The following is a 19,592-nucleotide window of genomic DNA, read 5'->3' on the forward strand; positions in this document are numbered from 1 at the left end:
GGCTTGGCTTGGGCAAATCTATTTAGTGATCAGGACAGATGGACAGCAAGGTGGTCATTTTCATCCTAGTTTAAAATTTCTAACTTTCAGTTTGGATAAACCACACACATATATATATTTATAATATCCCAAAGGCTAAAGTTAAGTGCTTTATTGGTAAAAGAGCAATTAACATTACAAAAACCCTTGGAGCAACTACCATTCGATGAAAACCTATCATTTTGAATATTTTTTTAATTTTTTTAAATTTTGATAGGACAGAGAGAAATTAAAAGAGAAGGTGGAGACAGAGATAGACAAAGAGAGATGTCTACAGCAGTGCTTCACATTCAGGAAACTTCTCCCTGCAGATGGAAACCAGGGACTTGAACCTGGGCTCTTGCATATGGATGGTATTGTGTGTGCTCAAGCAGGAGCACCACCACCCAGTCCTCCCAGATCATTCTGAGTATATACACTCTTTTGAGAACTGCATATTCCTCTGGATAAACATCCCTGAGAGAAATTAATTTTCAGTTTTATTTTTCTAATCACAGAAAAGTTTCTCAGTGAAATTTCTTTCTTTTTTAAACATTTTTTATTGGGGAATTAATGTTTTACATTTGACAGTAAATACAATAGTTTACGGTTAACTTTTTGGGGTCATTTTAACTAATTTATTTACTTATTTATTTATTAGATAGAGACAGAGAGAAATTGAGAGGAAGGGGGGAGGAGAGGAAGGGAGAGAGATACCTGCAGACCTACTTTACTGCTCATGAAGCTCCCTCTCCGCTGGTGGGGACTGGGGGCTTGAACTCAGATCTTTAGTAATGTGTGTGCTTAACCAGATGCGCCAAGTCCCAGCCCCTTTGAACTTAGCTCTTTGCATATGGTAACACGTGTACTCACAACCTGGTGTCCTACCATCTGGCCTCCCTTTTCTCAACTTTGAAGTAAAGACAAGAGAAAGGTATGAAAGAGGGACCTTGGGTGAGGGTGCACATTTGTTCTGTCTATAGTAGCACTAGCTAAAGATTCCAAGGAATATATTGTCAAATCTCCTTTTGTCTGATAGGAAATGCCATTCTACTGTCTCTTTATGTTGAAAAAAAACCATAATAGCTTTGATCTTTCAGAGTGGCAATGATAATTTGCAGTTTTGTTTGTTTGTTTGTTTTTGTTTTGCTTCCAGGTTATTGCTGGGTGCCAGGTGCCAGCACTATGAATCCACTGCTCCGGGGGACCTTTTTTAAAATTTTTATTTATTTATTTTTATAGGACAGAGAGAAATTGAAAGGGGAGGGGGGATAGAGAAAGATATTGAAGCATCCCTGCCCCGCCCCCCTCCCCGAGAACCCAGACTCTTAAGTAGGCCCTTGTGCTTAGTACAAGTGCACCACCAGATAATTTGATAATTTAGTTCATCTGAAAAATAATACATTGCAAGGCTTAGAAAGGTTAAAGAACTTGTTTTAGCTCTCAAAGTCAGTGCTGCAGCTGAAATCCTCATGCCCTGACTGTATGGAAGGAACATTCGTACATGGAAAACTCAACATATATGCCGTTATTAATTCAAGTTGCACAGAATTGCTTTTGACTTCTTAGAAATAGACTAATAGATTTGATTTGGAGTTAGTGTGGATCAAGAGGCCAAAGGTCAGGCATAGGAGCCATTTGTTGACATTTGAATGAGGATTAAAACAAGAAGAATTTACACTGGGTGAATAACCTTTCATGTAACGCAATTCCATAATAAAATGCAGGGAAATTTTGTATCTTACATATTGAGAGAATAAATTATGACAACCAATATATATATATTAAATATCCACAAAGGCTTTCATTATAATGTTCTTTCTGCTGTCTTTTCAAACATGTCCACCATCTGGCCTGCTCATGGGATTAGAAGGTGCCTATGGAGATGAACTCTGGTGTCTTGGTTCACTGCAACAGCCACAGAAGCCCTGTTACAGTGCCTGGCCCATGGTGGAGACTTAGAAGCATTGCTAACACCTGAGAGAAAGGGTGAAATTTCTGTCCCATCTTGGTGTCTATACTTCCTAGTGTGGATACTGTGTAGCTTCGTTTCTAATCTGCAAAATTCCAATGGCCAAACCAAATTCTTTTCTTTCTTTTAACTTTAATTTTAACTTTTGCCTCCAGGGTTATTTCTGGGGCTTGGTGCCTGCACTACAAATCCACTGCTCCTGGAGGCCATTTTTTCCCCATTTTGTTGCCCTTGTTATTGTTGCCACTGATGCTGTTGGATAGGACAGACAGAAATCGAGAGGGGAGGGGAGATATAGAGGGGGAGAGAAAGATAGACACCTGCAGACCTGCTTCACCGCTTGTGAAGCGACCTCCTTGCAGGTGGGGCCAAATCAATTTCTTACTCACCTACACATTCATTCCCTTCCAGAATATAACCAAAGGGACACTCGCAGCGGTAGGAGCCATCTGTATTGATGCACTGGCCATGCTTGCAGACGTCAGGCTCTTTGCACTCATCCATGTCTTATTCAAAAGAGAAAAAGACAGTGAGGAACAAGACCTTTTTCATTGTCATTTTATTCTTATTATTTGTTCATTTTGGAAAGTGATAGAAAGAAATTGAGAGGGAGAGGTGAGATAGAGATTACAGCACTGCTTCAATACTCATGAGGCTTCTCCCCAGTAGGTGGGGAGTGGAGGCTCCAACCTGGTCCTTGCACACTGTAATGTAGGTGCTCTGCCAGGTGTGCCACTGACTGGCCCTCTGATTATTATGATACTAGAAAAACAAAACCAAAAAACCCCCACAAAATATATTATGATCACCTAAGTATCTAATCAATGAACTATCTAACATTATAATGTTACAATACAACATATAAGTCATAACTAAATGCAAAGACATAATAAAAAAACAGAGTTTAGAGACTTCTGGAGGTATGGCTACGGAGTAGGAATCCTTTCAGAGTGCTCTCCTGATAAATTAGAAAAAAACAAAACAATGAGAAATCATCTGAAAACTCAACAAAATACAGCCAGGTTTTCTTCAGAAATTCACTAAGCCATAGCCACCAAGTTGCAGATGCTACTATGAATTCATCCTGAACTCCCTGGGCAGATGAGTTCATCAAAGTATCCCAGAACCTCACCTCTCCAGAGCCCTGCCCCACTATGGAAAGACAAAAGCAGGCTGGGGGTGTGGACTGACCTGTCAACACCCATGTCAAGCTTAGAAGCAACTACAGAACTCAGATCTCCCATCTTCTGCTCCCCATAAGGAATTTTGGTCCATACTCCCAGAGGGGTAAATATCAGGAAAAGATGACCATAGGGCTCTGAACTCCAATACCATGTGATATAAGAGGAAAAAAAAAAAGAAAAAAGAAAAAGGAAGGACACTTGGAAGTAGTAGGTGTGATACAGAAAGGAAGAGAAGGCAGGACCATAGAAAAAAGGGGTAAATGTGTATATATATATATATATATATATGTAACAGTCAACCCATATCTGTGATCTTGGGAGCACTAGTGCAGTTTCCACTGAAGGGAATGGAGATACAGAGCTCTGGTGGTGGGAACGGTGTGGAATCATATCTCTACTAACTTCTAATTTTGTAAGTCAATATTAAATAAATAATAAAAAATAACATTCATTAAAAACTCTTCTGAAACCTGGCAAATTTGTAAAACAGTGTTAAATCACTAATAAAGAATAAAACTGAAAAAATAACAACAAAAAAGATGGAGTTTCACTGTTAGTGAAAGTGGTGGAAAAACTAGAACAGCGGGAGTAAAAAGTAAGGAGGAGGAGGATGGGTGAGAGACGCAGGACATCCAACACAGGCCACTCACCCACTGCTGAGTCATCAGGACCCACAATGATCCCACTTCCATAGGGACAGATCTGGCGGAAAGCCTCTGTGGGAAAGATGTACACTTGTTAACAGATAGCCAGTAGTGACTAAGTGACAGAGTCCATTCCAAACACAGTGCACCGGTCCAATTGCCACACGCTGCACACACATTGGAAAACAGTGGACAAGACCAAGCCCGAAATCAGAGAATGCGAATAAAATGCCCAGTGTCTCTGCCACTTGGAAGATGCCTAACAGAGTTCAGAAGAAAATAACTACCTTGCTTTTCAGAGAAAACCACTGTAATGAACTAATGAATTAAGACCGTTAGAACTTGAGACAGACTGACAGTCTTGTTTTCCTTGAAGGCCAACCACCCTCTCTCTCTCTCTTTCGTGCCCAGTTTGCACTTTGAATGGCTCAAAGAGAAACATTCGCGGCAAGCATACCATCAGGCTCAGTGGGGCAGAGCTCGCAGGGGTCCCCCCAACCTTCTCCTTTCAGGGCACAGCAGCATTCCTGTTTGGAGTGATTTCTGGATTGGGGTGATGAACACTTTCCCCCTTCAAACTTGGCGTAGCAGTAGCTCATCCGCAAATCTGCAATATCAATTCAAGAGATACTTCAGCTGCTTTCCTGCTACATCACTGTTTAATAGTGAATAATTAAAAAAAGAAAGCTGGTAAAGCCTATTTCCATTACTTTAGTAACATCCCTTAAATGACTGGAATAGTAACAGTTGAGATCTCATTTAAATTAAAAATATATTTTATTTACTTATTATTCAAAGGAGGTCTCGAAACTTTACATCAGGCTCAACCTGACGCTGTTGACTGGCTACGGAAGAAGGGCAAACGCTAGAAGAAGAAGAAGAAGATAGAGACAGAGAGAAATTGGGAAAGGAGGGATGATAGAGAGGGAGAAAGAGAGGCACCCTGCAGTCCTGCTTCACTACTTGTGAGGCTTTCCCCCTGCAGGTGGGGAGCAGGGCCCTCAAACCCATATCCTTACAGCTAGGTGCATCACTGCCTGGTAGCTTACAATTTTAATTAAACACTTTTTTTTTTTTCAGAGTTGGGGCCTTGTACATGTGGGATTCTAATGTTGCTGGGATAACTTTTTCATTCATATGAGAGAAAGAGAAAGGGTGGGAGAGAAAGAAGGAGAAGGGAAGGAGAAGGAGAGGAGACACCAGAGCTCTCCCAGTGCCGTGACACTCCCACGTGCTGAAGCTAGAATCAGGACCACATGCACAGTAAGCCATGTGTTCTACCTGGTGAGCTATTTCTCTGACCCTTTGTTTATTTATTTGAAAATAATATTTTGATTTATTTCATGAAACAGAAAGGAGGGAGAAACCAGATTGTTGCTCACCTCTGGCATTTGGGGGTGCTTGGAAATTGAACCAGGGATATCTGGTGTCATACAAGTCTGATGCAATATTGCCTGTGCATCTCCCTGACCTGGAGCTGAGATCTTTAAAGTCATCTCTATCTTTTTTTTTTAATTGGATAAAGACAAAGAAATGGAGAGAGGACGGAGAGATAGAGAGGGCCAAGACAGAGATACCTGCAGCCCTGCTTTACCACTCGTAAAGCTTTTCCCCTGCAGGCAGGGACCAGGGACTTGAACCCGGGTCCTTGAGCACTATGTGTGCCCTTAACCTAGTGTGCCACCACCCGCCCCATGAGTATCTCTATGTAGCTTTTACCATATTATTTTGATTTCAGCCAGTTTCCCAAAACAATCTGATGTGATGAATAAAATCTAGTTTTGCCACATTTCAAAACGCACTCATCAGTGACTCTAGGATGGGGACATGCAGAGTTACAACCACTCACAAGATTCTCTCTTAGATAGCTCTGTGTGCGTGTTTCAGGTAACACTCACTGAGTGCACATGCTAAGGAAGACCCCCCAGCTCTAGTACCTGTGGATGTCATAGTATGCCTTCTATTTTGTGTCCCACATGCATAAACACACATACACACAAAGATGCTTTTCAGCTCAACATAGGGAAAACAAAGAGGAAAACAGAAGGATGGATGGATGGATGGATGGATGGATGGATGGATGGATGGATGGGAGGGAAGATAAGTTTTTTTTTATTTCTTTAGTGAGGGATTAATGGTTTTCAGTCAACAGTAAAATACATCAGTTTGCATATGTGTAACATTTCCACATGACAATACAACCCCCACTAGGTCCTCCTCTGCCATCATGTTCCAGGACCTAAACCCTCCCCGCTACCCGAGTCTTTTACTTTGATGCAGGACACCAGGAAGATAAGTTTTTTTAAGAGTATATTTCACTGGAGCCAGGTGGTAGTACACCTGGTTAGTTCACATATTACAGTGCGCAAGGACCCAGGTTCAAGCCCCCTGGTGCCCACTTGCAGGGGTGAAACTTCATGAGCGGTGGAGCAGATCTGCAGGTGTCTCTGTCTCTTTCTCTCTATATTTACCCCTCCCTTCTCAATTGCTCTCTGTCTCTATCCAATAATAAATAAATAAAAATATAAAAAGAGTTTATTTCATTTAATATCAATTATTTATTAGTGATTCCAATGTGGATAATGGGATCTACTTCCTACAAAAGGATCTAACATTTGGATATAATTGTGGAAACTGATTTTCCCATTTCCTAGAGAATAAATTAGGTGACTTTTTTGTTGTTTGTTTTTCTTGTTTTGTTACCAGAGCACTGTTCAGCTCTGGCTTATGGTGGTGCAGGGGGTTGAACTGGGGACTTTGGAGCCTCAGGTATGAGAGTCCATTTGCGTAACCATTATGCTCTCTACTCTCCGTCCAAATTAGGTGACTTAAAAAGTGAGCTTGTCTAATAGCCTGGAGGATGTTTTTCCACAAACTTGACTTCCTACATTCTACAAATTCTTCTCAAGATACAGAGGCTAAACTCTGCAGGTGTTAAGGAATTATTTCATATCCACTTTGCCAAGTTCTTCTTTCTTCGTGTTTGACTAGATTTATTCTCACCTGCTATTACCTTTCAATCCCAAGTAGCACACCATTATAGCCAACCAGTATTCCTGTTACAATTTCACCAGTTTTCACTTTGTAACAAAGAGACAATATAAGGATAATTGATATTGCAAATATCACAGCAGAAAAAAATCACTCCATCCATCCATCCATCCATCCATCCATCCATCCATCCATCCATCCTTCCATCTTTCCATCCTTAATATCATCTGTCCATCCACCCACCTACCTACTCAGGCACTCTAGTAAATCAAATTCAGTTGACTTCCCTGACAAACTTCTTTAACTATTCATGGCTACCAACTCTTATGGCTAAGCTATCTCCTTTATTTCTACACCATTTCCACATCTGCTCTGATTAGGATCTAAGCGGCACCTTCACTGAACTACGCTTCTGAAGGTCAACAGCAATAAAAGACAGTTTTTGTCCTGTAATGTGTCTGCCATGTGAATGTTTACTTTGCTGTGAAGTTTCAAGACTGAACAGATGGCAGTTTCTTGGACTATGCTACTTGATTTGTTTTTCTCTTCAATTTCACTTTACAAGCAGTGTTTTCTGTTTGCTGATCCTGTTTTTATTATTTACATTTATAATTTAATGTCCTAATTTACTGCTAGCAAGAGTGTTTCAACAAATGTAATGAAACTAAGCTCTTTGTAGTCCAGCTTGCAAAGTTTCTTTTAAACCTAGATCCACACGTTTTAATGTTGATCTAGTAAAAGTATCATTCTTATGCTACCAGGGGAATGACTTAGCTGGTGGACTTAGAGAATATATTTCTGAGGCTCCTGGTTTAAATCTTAGCACTGCATGAATTGGAAAAGCAACCAGAGCGTGGTTTTTCTTTTTCATGTAAAACTCTATTTTTTCTTCAATATTATTATTTACAAAATTACATGCCATCAAACTATCCATTATGAAGCAATAAAATCTGTCGTTTAAGTTCGGGGGCACCAGCAGGCCGGTCTAGCTTTGCGGCGGTAGAGAGAGACAGAGACTCGGGGATACATGGCTGGGTTGAGAAGCTGCAGTTTAATCTTTATTCACGAGTGGGCAAATCACCACAGCATGTGCTTCCCAATCATTCTCCCTCCGTGGCTGCTGCTGGGACTCTGGACCTCCTTAGCATAGGGGGCGGGGAGAAAAAGGGGGCGAAACTAGCAAGGGCCAAACCAATTCTCCTGGCAGGGGGAGAGCGAGACCAAACTATTGTGAAGCATACAACAAAAATCAATCTTTAAATAATCTTCAATCTCTTCTCATCTTATCATGTACCAGTTCTATATCACAGTTCTATATAGCAGTTCTATCAATCCTATAAGAGTGCAGGACCACACCCCCCCCTCCAAAAAAATAATCTAGACATGACACGGAGGCTCAATACAAGAAATATAGAGTGAGCCTATGGGACAGACTCTTTAGTGAACTCGCTAAGTGAGAGAAACTCATCTACATCTGTGGCCTTTGGGAACTAGTATCTATCTGTTCACCTGAAACCCTGTATATTTGTTCCTTATAAACCCTTTTTCATCTATGAACTATCATAGGCTGACATGGATTGGGGGAAATTCTGTGGAATTTTTTCATTTCACGGGCAATGGAAGGCTGACTTCTAATTTGTCATTTTATAAGAAAAACCCACTTCTTCACTCCCTGCCTCCAACACCATCAAAGTTCTGTCAGAGATTTACATTTGTTTGCAGTGATTCTCTAGAATTTGGATGATAATCAACAGGGCCTTGCACTGGGAAAGTGAGCTACCCTAGCCCACATACCCTATATGGGGTTTGCAAGTATGTCAGCTTACTAGTCCAACCGTAAAGAGCCCTTGACGACCTCTACGGTTTCATCAGAACTACGGAAGTCATTTTCCTTGCTTGCATTTTTTTAATTCTGGCTCTGCCTCTTGGAGCTGAGCATGTGGCAGGGCTGCTCACAGCTGGGCTGATTCTTCCTGCAGTGTTAGCTTGCTCTGTGACAGGCCAGTGCAAATTGAATTAATAGCCTAAAGAGTTTTCCTCTGGCTGCCACATGGGCAGATTCACACCTGGTTTCTCACTGCTTTCTTTCCAGACTCAAACCAAGCCAAAGGAACACAAAAACAGGAGACTAGGAGTTAGAATGTATCTGGCTGGTCTAGGTCATTCCAACAAAATATCTGAATCAGCCAACACTCCACCCACAACCCCCAATCCATGTCAGCCTATGATAGTTCATAGATCCTTGTTATTGTTATTATATCCACTAACTTTACACTGTTCAATTGATCATCTGGATGTCATTATACAAGGTCATATCAGCAGAAAATTCTCAAATCAACCCGTGCACATGTTCATGGATTAGGCAACAAGATGATCAGGTGAACAATATAAAATTAATGGATATAATAACAATAACAAGAATCTATGAAAGGCCTAGTTTTGTCACACAGACAATAAGATTGGTGGATAAGTTATTGCTATTGCTTAAAATGAGGAAGTTGAACTTCCAAAAGATTAAACAATCTGCCCCTGGTTAAAATTGTCAGGGCTGTGGCCCCCAAACCAATGGTTTAAGTCTTGAATGATACCTATAACCCTTTTGTTTGGCAATGGGGAAGCACAGGGAGACACAAACAAAACAAAAATAACTATGAAGAAAACTCCCTGAAGAATAAACCATCAGGTCCTGGAACAGGATGGCAGAGGACCAAGTGGGGATTGTACTAGTATGTGGAAAACTGAGAACTGTTATGTATGTACAAACTATTGTATTTGCTGTTGACTGTAAAACATTAATCCTCCAATAAAAAAATTTAAAAAAGAATAAACCAAAGTAACAAAAGCTGGAGGTCAGATAATATGTGTATAATTTTTTTTTTCTGTCCTGGATTCATTAAACTAGTTTGTATAAGCAAACAGACATGTTTATTAAAATTGAAACTTTTTTGAGGTTTTTATAATATTGTATTATGTTTAAATTTAAGCTCCTATTTGAAATTTCTTATGAAAGTTTATAAGTATAATTAGGTCTGGAAAATGAACCACAATCAAGCAAGTATCCTGGTGAGTTCAAATATAATTATTTATTTTAAAAGAACTTCTTGGGCCAGATTGTGGCGTACATATATTATAATGTGCAAGGACAGGTTCAAGTCCCTAGTCCCCACATTTGGGGGAATCTTCATGAGTGGTGAAGCAGTGCTGCAGGTCTGGTCTCAGTCTCTCTCTCTCTCTCTTTCTATCTCTCTTATTCTCTTTCCATCCACTCTTCTCAATGTCTCTATGTCTTTACCCAAAATAAATGAATAAATAAGTGAATAAAGTATATTTAATACTGCTGATCTAAGGAATGGACACTATATCCTGGGAGCTTATGAGTTCTGTCTGTTCAGCTTATAAGTTCTGTTTGGGCCCTATTCATGTAAGTTCTCTCTCTAGAGTCAGAGTACACAGAGCAAACTCTCCCCCGACTTTGCTCCATACAGTGGCCCATCAGCATCTGTGTTTCGGGATGAAGATAGGCTGAAGTTCCTGGACAGTTGTACAAGCACCCACAACCTGATGGGGGAAGTTTCTACTCACTCACAGAGCTATGTGTGCTTAACCAGGTGCACCACCCTCTGGTCCCCTGAAAGTTTCTACCCTTAAAAGTGAACCTTCTGACTTAGTTCACTTAACATAATTCCTTCTAGCTCTGTCCAAGATGGGTCAGAGAAGGTGGGTTCATTGTTCTTGATAGCTGCATAGTATTCCATTGTGTATATATACCACAGCTTTCTCATCCACTCATCTGTTGTTGGGCACCTGGGTTGCTTCCAGGTTTTAGCTATTATGAATTGTGCTGCTATGAACATAGGAGTACACACCTCTTTTTGGTTGGGTGTTATGGAGTCCTTGGGGTATAACCCCAGGAGAGGAATTACTGGATCATATGGAAGGTCCATGTCTAGCCTTCTGAGAGTTTTCCAGACTGCTCTCCACAGAGGCTGGACCAATTTACATTCCCACCAGCAATGTAAAAGGGTTCCTCTGTCCCCACATCCTCTCCAGCATTTGTTGCTGCTGTCCTTTTTGATGTATGCCATTCTTACAGGAGTGAGGTGGTATCTTAGTGTTGTCCTAATTTGCATTTCTCTGACAATCAGTGACCTAGAGCAGTTTTTCATGTTTGTTAGCCTTTTGGATCTCCTCTGAGGTGAATGTTTTGTTCATATCCTCTGCCCATTTTTGGATGGGGTCAGGCTTCCCTGGATTGAAGACCCCACCAATGTGTCCTGGAGCTCAGCTTCCCCAGAGACACACCTTACTAGGGAAAGAGAGAGGCAGACTGAGAGTATGGACCGACCAGTCAACGCCCATGTTCAGCGGGGAAGCAATTACAGAAGCCAGACCTTCTACCTTCTGCAACCCTCAACGACCCTGGGTCCATGCTCCCAGAGGGCTAGAGAATGGGAAAGCTATCAGGGGAGGGGGTGGGTTATGGAGATTGGTTGGTGGGAATTGTGTGGAGTTGTACCCCTCCTACCTTATGTTTTTGTTCATTAATCCTTTCTTAAATAAAAAAAAAAAAAAAAAAGTGAACCTTCTGGCATATGGGAATCATTAGGCTGTTGGTTGAATGAAAACTCTCCATCTTCTCTTTCACAGAGCCTGAGCTTTGCCAGGTTTAAGAAATAAAACCACAACAAATAAACATAAGATAATGAAAGTCTTCAAACCTCCAAAGGCAAGACTTACCTTGGCACCTTCTCCCAGTGGAGGACAAGGAAAACCCTTCTGGACACAGGCATTTGAAGCTGCCTTCAGTGTTACTGCATGTTCCCAAGGCACAGATTTCTGGCTCTTCCACACACTCATCAATATCTAAAAGAATTACATGTCAAATCACGATGGAGATGCAAGATGTGGAAATGCAGATGGCAAGTAAATTTCAGCACTGTTCTCAGAGGGAAGATGATTTTCTGTATCATAATGCTGTGGTAAATATTCAAAAATAATTTTGATAGTTCTTGTCATAAAATTGTAATTACAAGTTCCTTCTAAAGGATGCAATGAACTTCTTCATCACTCCCTGTTATTAAGTTGCATTTAAATTGCATCCTGTTCCCTGTGGTTTAATGAATCTGATGTGTTGATAATTGAATTCCATTCCCAAGTTCCCTTAGCTTTGACATACAACATTTTCTTAAAAGAAAACTTTCTTTAAAAATGTTCATATATGTTATGTGGAAAACTGAGAAATGTTACGCATGTACAAACTATTGTATTTACTTTTGACTGTAAAAGATTAATCCCCCAATAAAGAAATTTAGAAAAATGTTCAAATATTCTTTTTAGTGTTGCTTCTCTCACTGTTATTGTTCTTATGCAATTCCATGAAAATGGGAATAGAGATAGCAGACTAGGTATATCTAATAATTACTAGGGGAGTGGTTTTGCATTCTATATATTTTCACTCTGTTCCTTTTAAGAATAATTTGTATTAATCACAGACTGAAGAAAGTCACTTTATTATATTACATATAATACTTATTTTCATTTATGCCTAATTCTAATGAAATGTTTCTACTTAGAGTATTTTTGCTTTATTATAATTTAAACTGTCATATAATAAAATTTGTTGATAAAGTTCTTACTAACTATAAATTAATGCATCCTAATTTAAGGCCAGATCATGAGTTAGAAGACTTCTTAAAATCCTTTCAACTTAATAATTTATAAAGTCCTGACAATTAATGACCTTCATTTAGTGCAAATAATAAAATACTGAGGAATTCAAGACTATAACATTTGCTGAGAATAATATTTGTAGTGAAAACGTACCACTTCCTAGATCAAAACAACAAAGATTTTAGAATGGGCATGTGATGTTGGGTTGTCAGGAAAGCCATGATGCATTTTCCTGTATTTTCAAATTTTCAGAATTGCTCCGTGACTTTTCTGACAACTCAATAGATAACAATTATAGCCACATTCACCCAGCCAGATCTTTTAATCTGTAACATGCACGTAATACAGGATTTCTTTTTACAAGCTGCAAAACAAAACAAAACAAAATTGGAAAAGAAGCTGGATCTTCTGACCACCTATCCAGACAGAGTAAATTAGCTTCACCAGAGACTGATATGAGAATTAGATTTTTCTGTCTCACCATCGAAATTTAAGTCACACCCTCTGCTCTCAACAAAGCACTCCAAAATGAAGACAGCATCACTCCTTCACAAAACTTGGGCTTTTATCTTGCCAGTGCAATAACTAACACTGCTCATTTCCAAGCACTGCTGTCCTACCTTCACACTTGTCATTCTGTAGACTGTATCCAGGTGGACAAATGCACCTGTAGGACCCATCCAAGTTTTGGCAGGTGCCTGGTGCACATTTTCCAGGATCCAGAGCACATTCATTGATGTCTGCAAAGCAAAGGGGAAAAAGAAAGGGACTGTTACCCTGGCCTGATTTCCATAAAACAACTAAAATTCACAGAAACTGGACTCAAATAAAAGAAAGTCATAATACTAAAGTCCACAGAACTCTCCCTTAGTGAGAAATCAACAACTAAATACAAGTAAGTTTTCAGAAGTGTGTAGTATAATCACCACATTATATTTGACCTACCACAAATCAAATACTACCTGAAAAACCAGAGCATGTAAAAAGTTATTGGGTATGAAAATCTGGGGGTATGCCCCCAAATTAAGTGGAAGTTTACTATAAAAATCTATTTTTGAAAAAAAAATACAAGAGAGGGAATTGTAGCCAGGGGCTACTTTTGCTGTTAAATTTAGTTTGAGCTATTCTCTGCAAGTACAATATCACAATTTTTAGAACATAAGAGGAGCAAATGGTGACACATATATACCTATATATAAATAGAAAGCAAATGCAGTATATTGTTTAATATAGTATGTTATTTATGATAAATAAAATGTATGTATATGTTTAGATTCATGTGCATAAGTATCGAGTAAAGTTATATTGGGTAATTCATTGTATACTATATGAATACATCAAATACTATATGCTAGACACATACTTTAGATACAAAGTCTGAAGGAAGAATTAGTCTAGTTCTACTGCGATTTTTGTTCCCATTCTAGGATTTCAGAAGGAAGGAATGAGACAGAGATAGTGTAGTTCTTGTGCTGGCCATTGGGAGTAGTCTATGGAGGATCATTTTGAGTAAACACTCACCCACACAGGTTCTTCCATCTGGAGCCACCTCATAACCTTCATTGCACTGACACTGGAAGGACCCCACTGTATTAATACACTGGCCATTTCTGCAAAGGTTCCCATTTCCAGTTGCACATTCATCAACATCTGTCAGATAAAAACAAATCCTTTGAAATACTACCCCCAACGCCCCCCCCCCAAAAAAAAAAGTCATAATGCCAGCAATGGAATATAAAGGGGAGAATTTATACTAAGATTTTCAATGGCCTCTCCTGGTTCAGTAAATTCCAGTGAAGATCAGTCTGGGGGCCAGAGGTAGTGCACCTGGCTAAGCACACACATTACAGTGCACAAGGACCCAGGTTCAAGCCCTTGGTCCCTACCTGCAAGGGGAAAACTTCACGAGTGAAGCAACGCTGCCTGTATTTCTCTGCCTCTCTATTCCTCTTCTCTCTAAATTTCTCTCTAGCCTATCAAATAAATAAATGAAGGATTTTATTTTTAAGGGAGATTAAAAAAAGACCCAGTTTCTAAAAACAGACCCGACTTTTAAGATCAATCAAAACCTAACAATACATGATTGTATTAGAGCTTGCTCATTTACTAGAATTTTACATCAGTATCGTCTTGATAATACTTTAGGTCTTATTTTAAACACTAAAGATGAGTTGTCAATATACAATATAATTTGGAGTTTTATTAAGGATTCTTGCAATTATAGGTATATATATATAACTAGCCACTGGCACCATACAAAATTAGGTTTATTACAAATAGCAAGTGCTATTATTGCTTACAAATAGCACATTTTGTATGGTTGATAGATTCAATTATTGATTTAAGAAAGACTACAGTGAAATATGTAGGCAAGTGGACTAACATCATTCCTGAATTAAGCAAGTTCAGTAGAAAGAATCACTTTTGTATGCCTCTAAAAACATTTTTTACTTGAAATGTATTTAGTTCACAGTATATAAATAAAATTATAGCTGCTAATGAACATTTTAATAAAAGTAATGCTCATCACTATATGTGACAGTTAACCAGCACAAAATATTAGATGAGTCGTTGAACCAGTTGTCATGCATTCAATAAGTTCTATTTTCAAAAGATAGCTAGTCAGCACACTAGGGACGATGTTGATTACAAAGGATGAATAAGAAGTTCTTTTGGGGTCTTGGCAATTTTCACACCCACCTATACAGTCGTTGTTATGAGAAAGAATGAAACCATGGTTGCAGCGGCAGTTGAAAGATCCAATTGTGTTTCGGCAAGTTCCATTTCCACAGGCATCTCTTTCACACTCATTTATATCTAGTAAGGACAGAGGTCAGAGAAAGACATGGTTACTGTTGGAAGAAGAGGTCATGTGGTCATCAACAGTTAGAGGGTATCTTGGTGTTTACAAAAATGTCACTGGTAGGCTATGAAATTCTGGATGTTGGGATTTACTCCTGCAGGAGTTAGTACCTCCCAAGATAACCAGCAAGAGAGCCTAAACCCTGGGAATGAATTGCTTTGTTGGTTGGCAGGAGAAAGAAGGCAAGCTAAGGACATGAGAACTGGACAAGAATTATTTTATTCTATTTACTTCTAGAATTCTCCACCCTTGCCACTTTTCTCAAATATTTTCAGTTGGAAATGGAAAATTCTGTGAGCATCTGGGTCTTGATTTGCTGCCACTATTGGCAAACTCTAGTCTTTAAGATTCTCACTCATTTACCCAAAAGGCAACGGATTACCTGATATTACCTCTAAGTAAGCAACAAAATAAATTAATCATTCTAATTCACCTAACACTATGGACATCTTCCCCACCCCCAGCATACCCCTAAAAATTCATGACTATGGCCTAAATGGTGACTCATCTCCCTCTTCTAAATTATTCTAAAGTGTGAATAGTTAATTTGTCCCTTCTCATACATTCTTGCATGATTATTTTTATTCATATTGGTCTATGTCTTTTCTCATGGACTACTTAGTGAAGTTATTTTGGTATGTTATGTATTTGCATCCTTGTATAGCAGCTAACATAATTTTTATACAGAGTCCATGTGTAATTTATTAATGAGGAAATAAAAAATTAGAATGAAAGAGAGTTGACAGTATTGGGTTGTGGGAGTGGGGCAGAAGGAGAGAGCAAAGGCACAGGGAAGTAGAGGGTGTAGAGAGTAACACCTCAGGTTAGCAAAATTGAGTGTCTAGAGTTAGGATTTCTGTCACATTTTATATGAAGATAAATTATCTGTCATCCTAAGTAAGGAAGCTATGGCTCACCCCACATTGATTTGAGGAAATGTTTCTGTGGTTTGAAGACTACATTCTGATAAGCCATTATGTTAGCAATTGAGAGCTTCTGCTTTGGCTCAATTTTCCTCAAGCTAGGGAAGTTCTATGGCAGAATGTTTCAGATAATTCAGATGGAGGAAGGATATAAGTTGGACAGGGTCTCCTGGTTGTACATGAGTTCACTCCCTAGTAATGAGGAAGGGAGGCTACACTTCTTCAGTTAAAGAAAACCAAACCAAACCAAACCAAAACAAACAAACAAAAATCAAACCAAAAGAAACTTTTTATCGGCTGTAAAGAAGACAAAAGTTTGTGGAAAAGCTCCCTAGTGAAGTAACACAATTATAGCCAAAGGCCAGTATTGTTTCATTGATTGATTTTTTTTTTTCTTTTCCCAGCTGTGGTACATTCACATTCATGAAATTCCCAAAAGACTTTTAATGAATGTTGTTTTACAGTAGAAAAAGAAAGGTGAGAAAGGAAGAAAATGATTGACTACACACATAAAGTTAATTCTAAATTAACATCCTGATTCAGAATTATAACCAAGGAAGAGACTGAAACTCCAGGAATCCTTTCCTTTATGAACATTTCTTTACTTTTTTTTTTTTTTTAAATCTTTGTGGGATCTGAAAATTTGGCTTTGAAGATCTGGTTCAAAGTACAAACCCTTATTTTAAAAACATTCTCATCCTCCACCACTCAGAAGCTGCTGCAATCTGTTCCAATAAGTATAACCCACAGAAATATCATGAAAGAACAATAGGCTATACAAAATTAGTACAATTAATTTTTGTCTTAACATCTTTTTCAGTTTACCCCTTGGTCAAACATTTTTCTGAACTGATGGGCAAATGAATATTAAAGAAAAGGCCTATTATAGTTAGATTGTTAGAGATTAAATACCAAAGGATATTAATGGTGCTCCTTTGCTTTTTATTTGCAAGTGGTAAAATTCGACTGCAAGTGGCAGCTTTCATATGCATTCAGATGCAAATTAATTTTATTTCAGGGTATGAGGAAAAATGAAATAATAATCACATACTCACCCAAACACATGGTTTGATCAGCATTTGTTTTAAAACCTGTATGGCAGATACAGTAAAAACTTCCAACTATGTCAATACATTGTCCATGGCTGCATATATTAGGAATTTCTTGGCATTCATTGCGATCTGCAGTAACAAAAAAAAAAAAAAGCGTCTTAAGCATCTCAGGTGGAAGCTTGGAAGACAAAACAAAAATGAATAACTTACTTCTCGGTATTAGTCTAAATACTGGTCAGGATGAATATTAGCTTAAACTAAGCCAGTGAAACAGATGTTGGCATCATTTGTATTTTTGCCTAGAAATTGGTTAAAACTTACCCTAATGTACTAAGTATGCTTAGAATACGTTAATAATATATGAAACAATGAGTAACAGCAGCAATCGACAAAAACTGTTTTGAAAGATGAGAAATCTTAGAAGTAGAATGGTGTAGGAATGTTTAAGCTCGGAGATAATTTATTTGATTATGTGCCTAAGTTGTGTTACAGACTGAAGTTGAGTGTAAGTCTTTCTACTCAAGATTTGGTGCTTCAAATCATGGATTCTTTAAGGCTTCCTCAGAAACTGATATCAAAGTCAAACAAATCTCATTGCTAAGATATGTTTTCTTGATGGAAAATATATATTGTCCCTTCTTTTATCTCATTGTTTTGTCTTGCTCCTAGGACCTTTTCCTCTATCGTAACCAAGAATTTGTGTCTACAGTGAGCACTTTCAGCACTTGACAATCCTAATGGTGTTTATTTTTCATTTAAATCCATTCAAAGGAAGGCTTCTACCAGCCTTTAAACTTTAAGTTACATTTATAACAAAGTAAATGTTATTATGGTTTTCTAATTATCTGAGGGGCAGACTTTGTTGCACAGACTCCACAAATGAAATAACTGTATGCCTATTTATGTTCCTCATTAAAAAAAATTTTTTAAGTGACCAAGAGTCTATGCTTAAGGCAAATGTAATTTGAAGAGCATTTTATTAACCTGATTTTCCTAATATCATGAAAGGAATCAAAAAGCTTAATGCTCCCTGGGTATAGGTGTTATGGAGAACAGCAGCACCCTGACCTCAAGTGGAAGAGCCAGTCTTACTGATAGCCTGTCGCAACTACAGAGACGACAACCAATGGGAATGGGCACTTGCTACAGAAAGCTGTCGGGCAGCCCCCCTGCTCCATCCTCCATTGCTGACACTATGGCCTATTTACATAATCATTGTTTTGCCTGAAAGATTCCCCACCCATTCCTTTGATCTATCTTCTTTCAACCTCAAGACCCGCCCAGCTTGAAGGGTACATACATACATCCCGCCAGTTAAAACCCTAGCAACATACATGCCGCCAGTTAAAACCCTAGCAACCGTTGCTATGGAAGCTTTCTACCTTCCCGCTCTTTCTTTTCTCCAACCCCTTTCCCAGCCATCTCCGTCCTGACTTGCCACTTCCGGTTTTACCCTATAAAGTCCACTTCTGTTCCTAGTTTCCCTCTCTTTTTTCTCCCTCGTCCAGACCTGGAGAAGGGCTGGAGTGCAGAGCAGGAGGCGGCCATTGCGGTTTGCAGCCATGTGGCTAAACCTGCTGAGCTCGCGTATGAATAAAGAATTGTATTACCACCCTGCCACGAGTTTCTGGTCTCTCTCCAGCGAAGCTAGCTCGGCAGAGAGCAGCCATGTTCGTGCCAGAAAAGAGCATGCCTCCTCACTTCATGTGCTCAGACTGTGCTTTTTATGACTGCCTCTTCCTACAGAACATTTATTTAGAGCTGATGAATCAGTGTACCACTTAGAAAGTCTCAAGTGAGGGGGTCAGGCGGTGGCGCACCGGGTAAAGCTCACACAGTACGAAGTGCAACCACCCGTGCAAGGATCCTGGTTTGAGCCCCCAACTTCCCATCTGCAGGGGTTGGGTCGCTTTGAAAGCGGTGAAGCAGGTCTGCAGGTCTCTATCTTTCTTTCTCACCTCTCTAGTTTACCTTCCCCTCTCAATTTCTCTCTGTCCTCCTCCCCTCTCAATTTCTCTTTGTCCTATCCAATAAAATGGCCGTCAGTAGCAGGGGATTCATAGTGCAGGCACCGAGCCCCAGTGCCTAGAGGCAAAAAAAAAAAAAAAATGAAGTGAAGCTGAATGTGTCGTTAAGGGGGAAAACTAGGATAGACCAATAGACCAACTAGGAGCACTGCTAGCGTTTTAACAAATGATGGTCACTCCTACTGGAGAAAATGGATTGAAAACTAGCAAGTTACTCCCTGGATGAGGCAGAGGAAATTGGCTTTTAT

At 39.2% G+C, this 19,592-nt stretch overlaps 1 protein-coding gene across 2 annotated transcripts in view; it reads right to left on the reverse strand.

Moving 5' to 3' along the window:
* The window catches only part of FBN1 (fibrillin 1), a 278,955-nt gene that overhangs the window by 28,625 nt on the left and 230,738 nt on the right, over positions 1-19,592 (reverse strand). For both annotated transcript variants that reach the window (XM_060174616.1, XM_016185653.2), the window contains exons 46-53: positions 17,321-17,446; positions 15,180-15,296; positions 14,001-14,129; positions 13,100-13,219; positions 11,547-11,672; positions 4,276-4,425; positions 3,825-3,890; positions 2,380-2,496 (exon numbers count right to left, since the gene is read on the reverse strand). In XM_060174616.1, coding sequence (XP_060030599.1) covers positions 2,380-2,496; positions 3,825-3,890; positions 4,276-4,425; positions 11,547-11,672; positions 13,100-13,219; positions 14,001-14,129; positions 15,180-15,296; positions 17,321-17,446 — 951 coding nt within the window. The remainder of the gene's footprint in view (positions 1-2,379; positions 2,497-3,824; positions 3,891-4,275; positions 4,426-11,546; positions 11,673-13,099; positions 13,220-14,000; positions 14,130-15,179; positions 15,297-17,320; positions 17,447-19,592) is intronic.

The sequence above is a fragment of the Erinaceus europaeus genome, chromosome 16 (assembly GCF_950295315.1).
Source record: "Erinaceus europaeus chromosome 16, mEriEur2.1, whole genome shotgun sequence".
NCBI lineage: Eukaryota > Metazoa > Chordata > Mammalia > Eulipotyphla > Erinaceidae > Erinaceus > Erinaceus europaeus.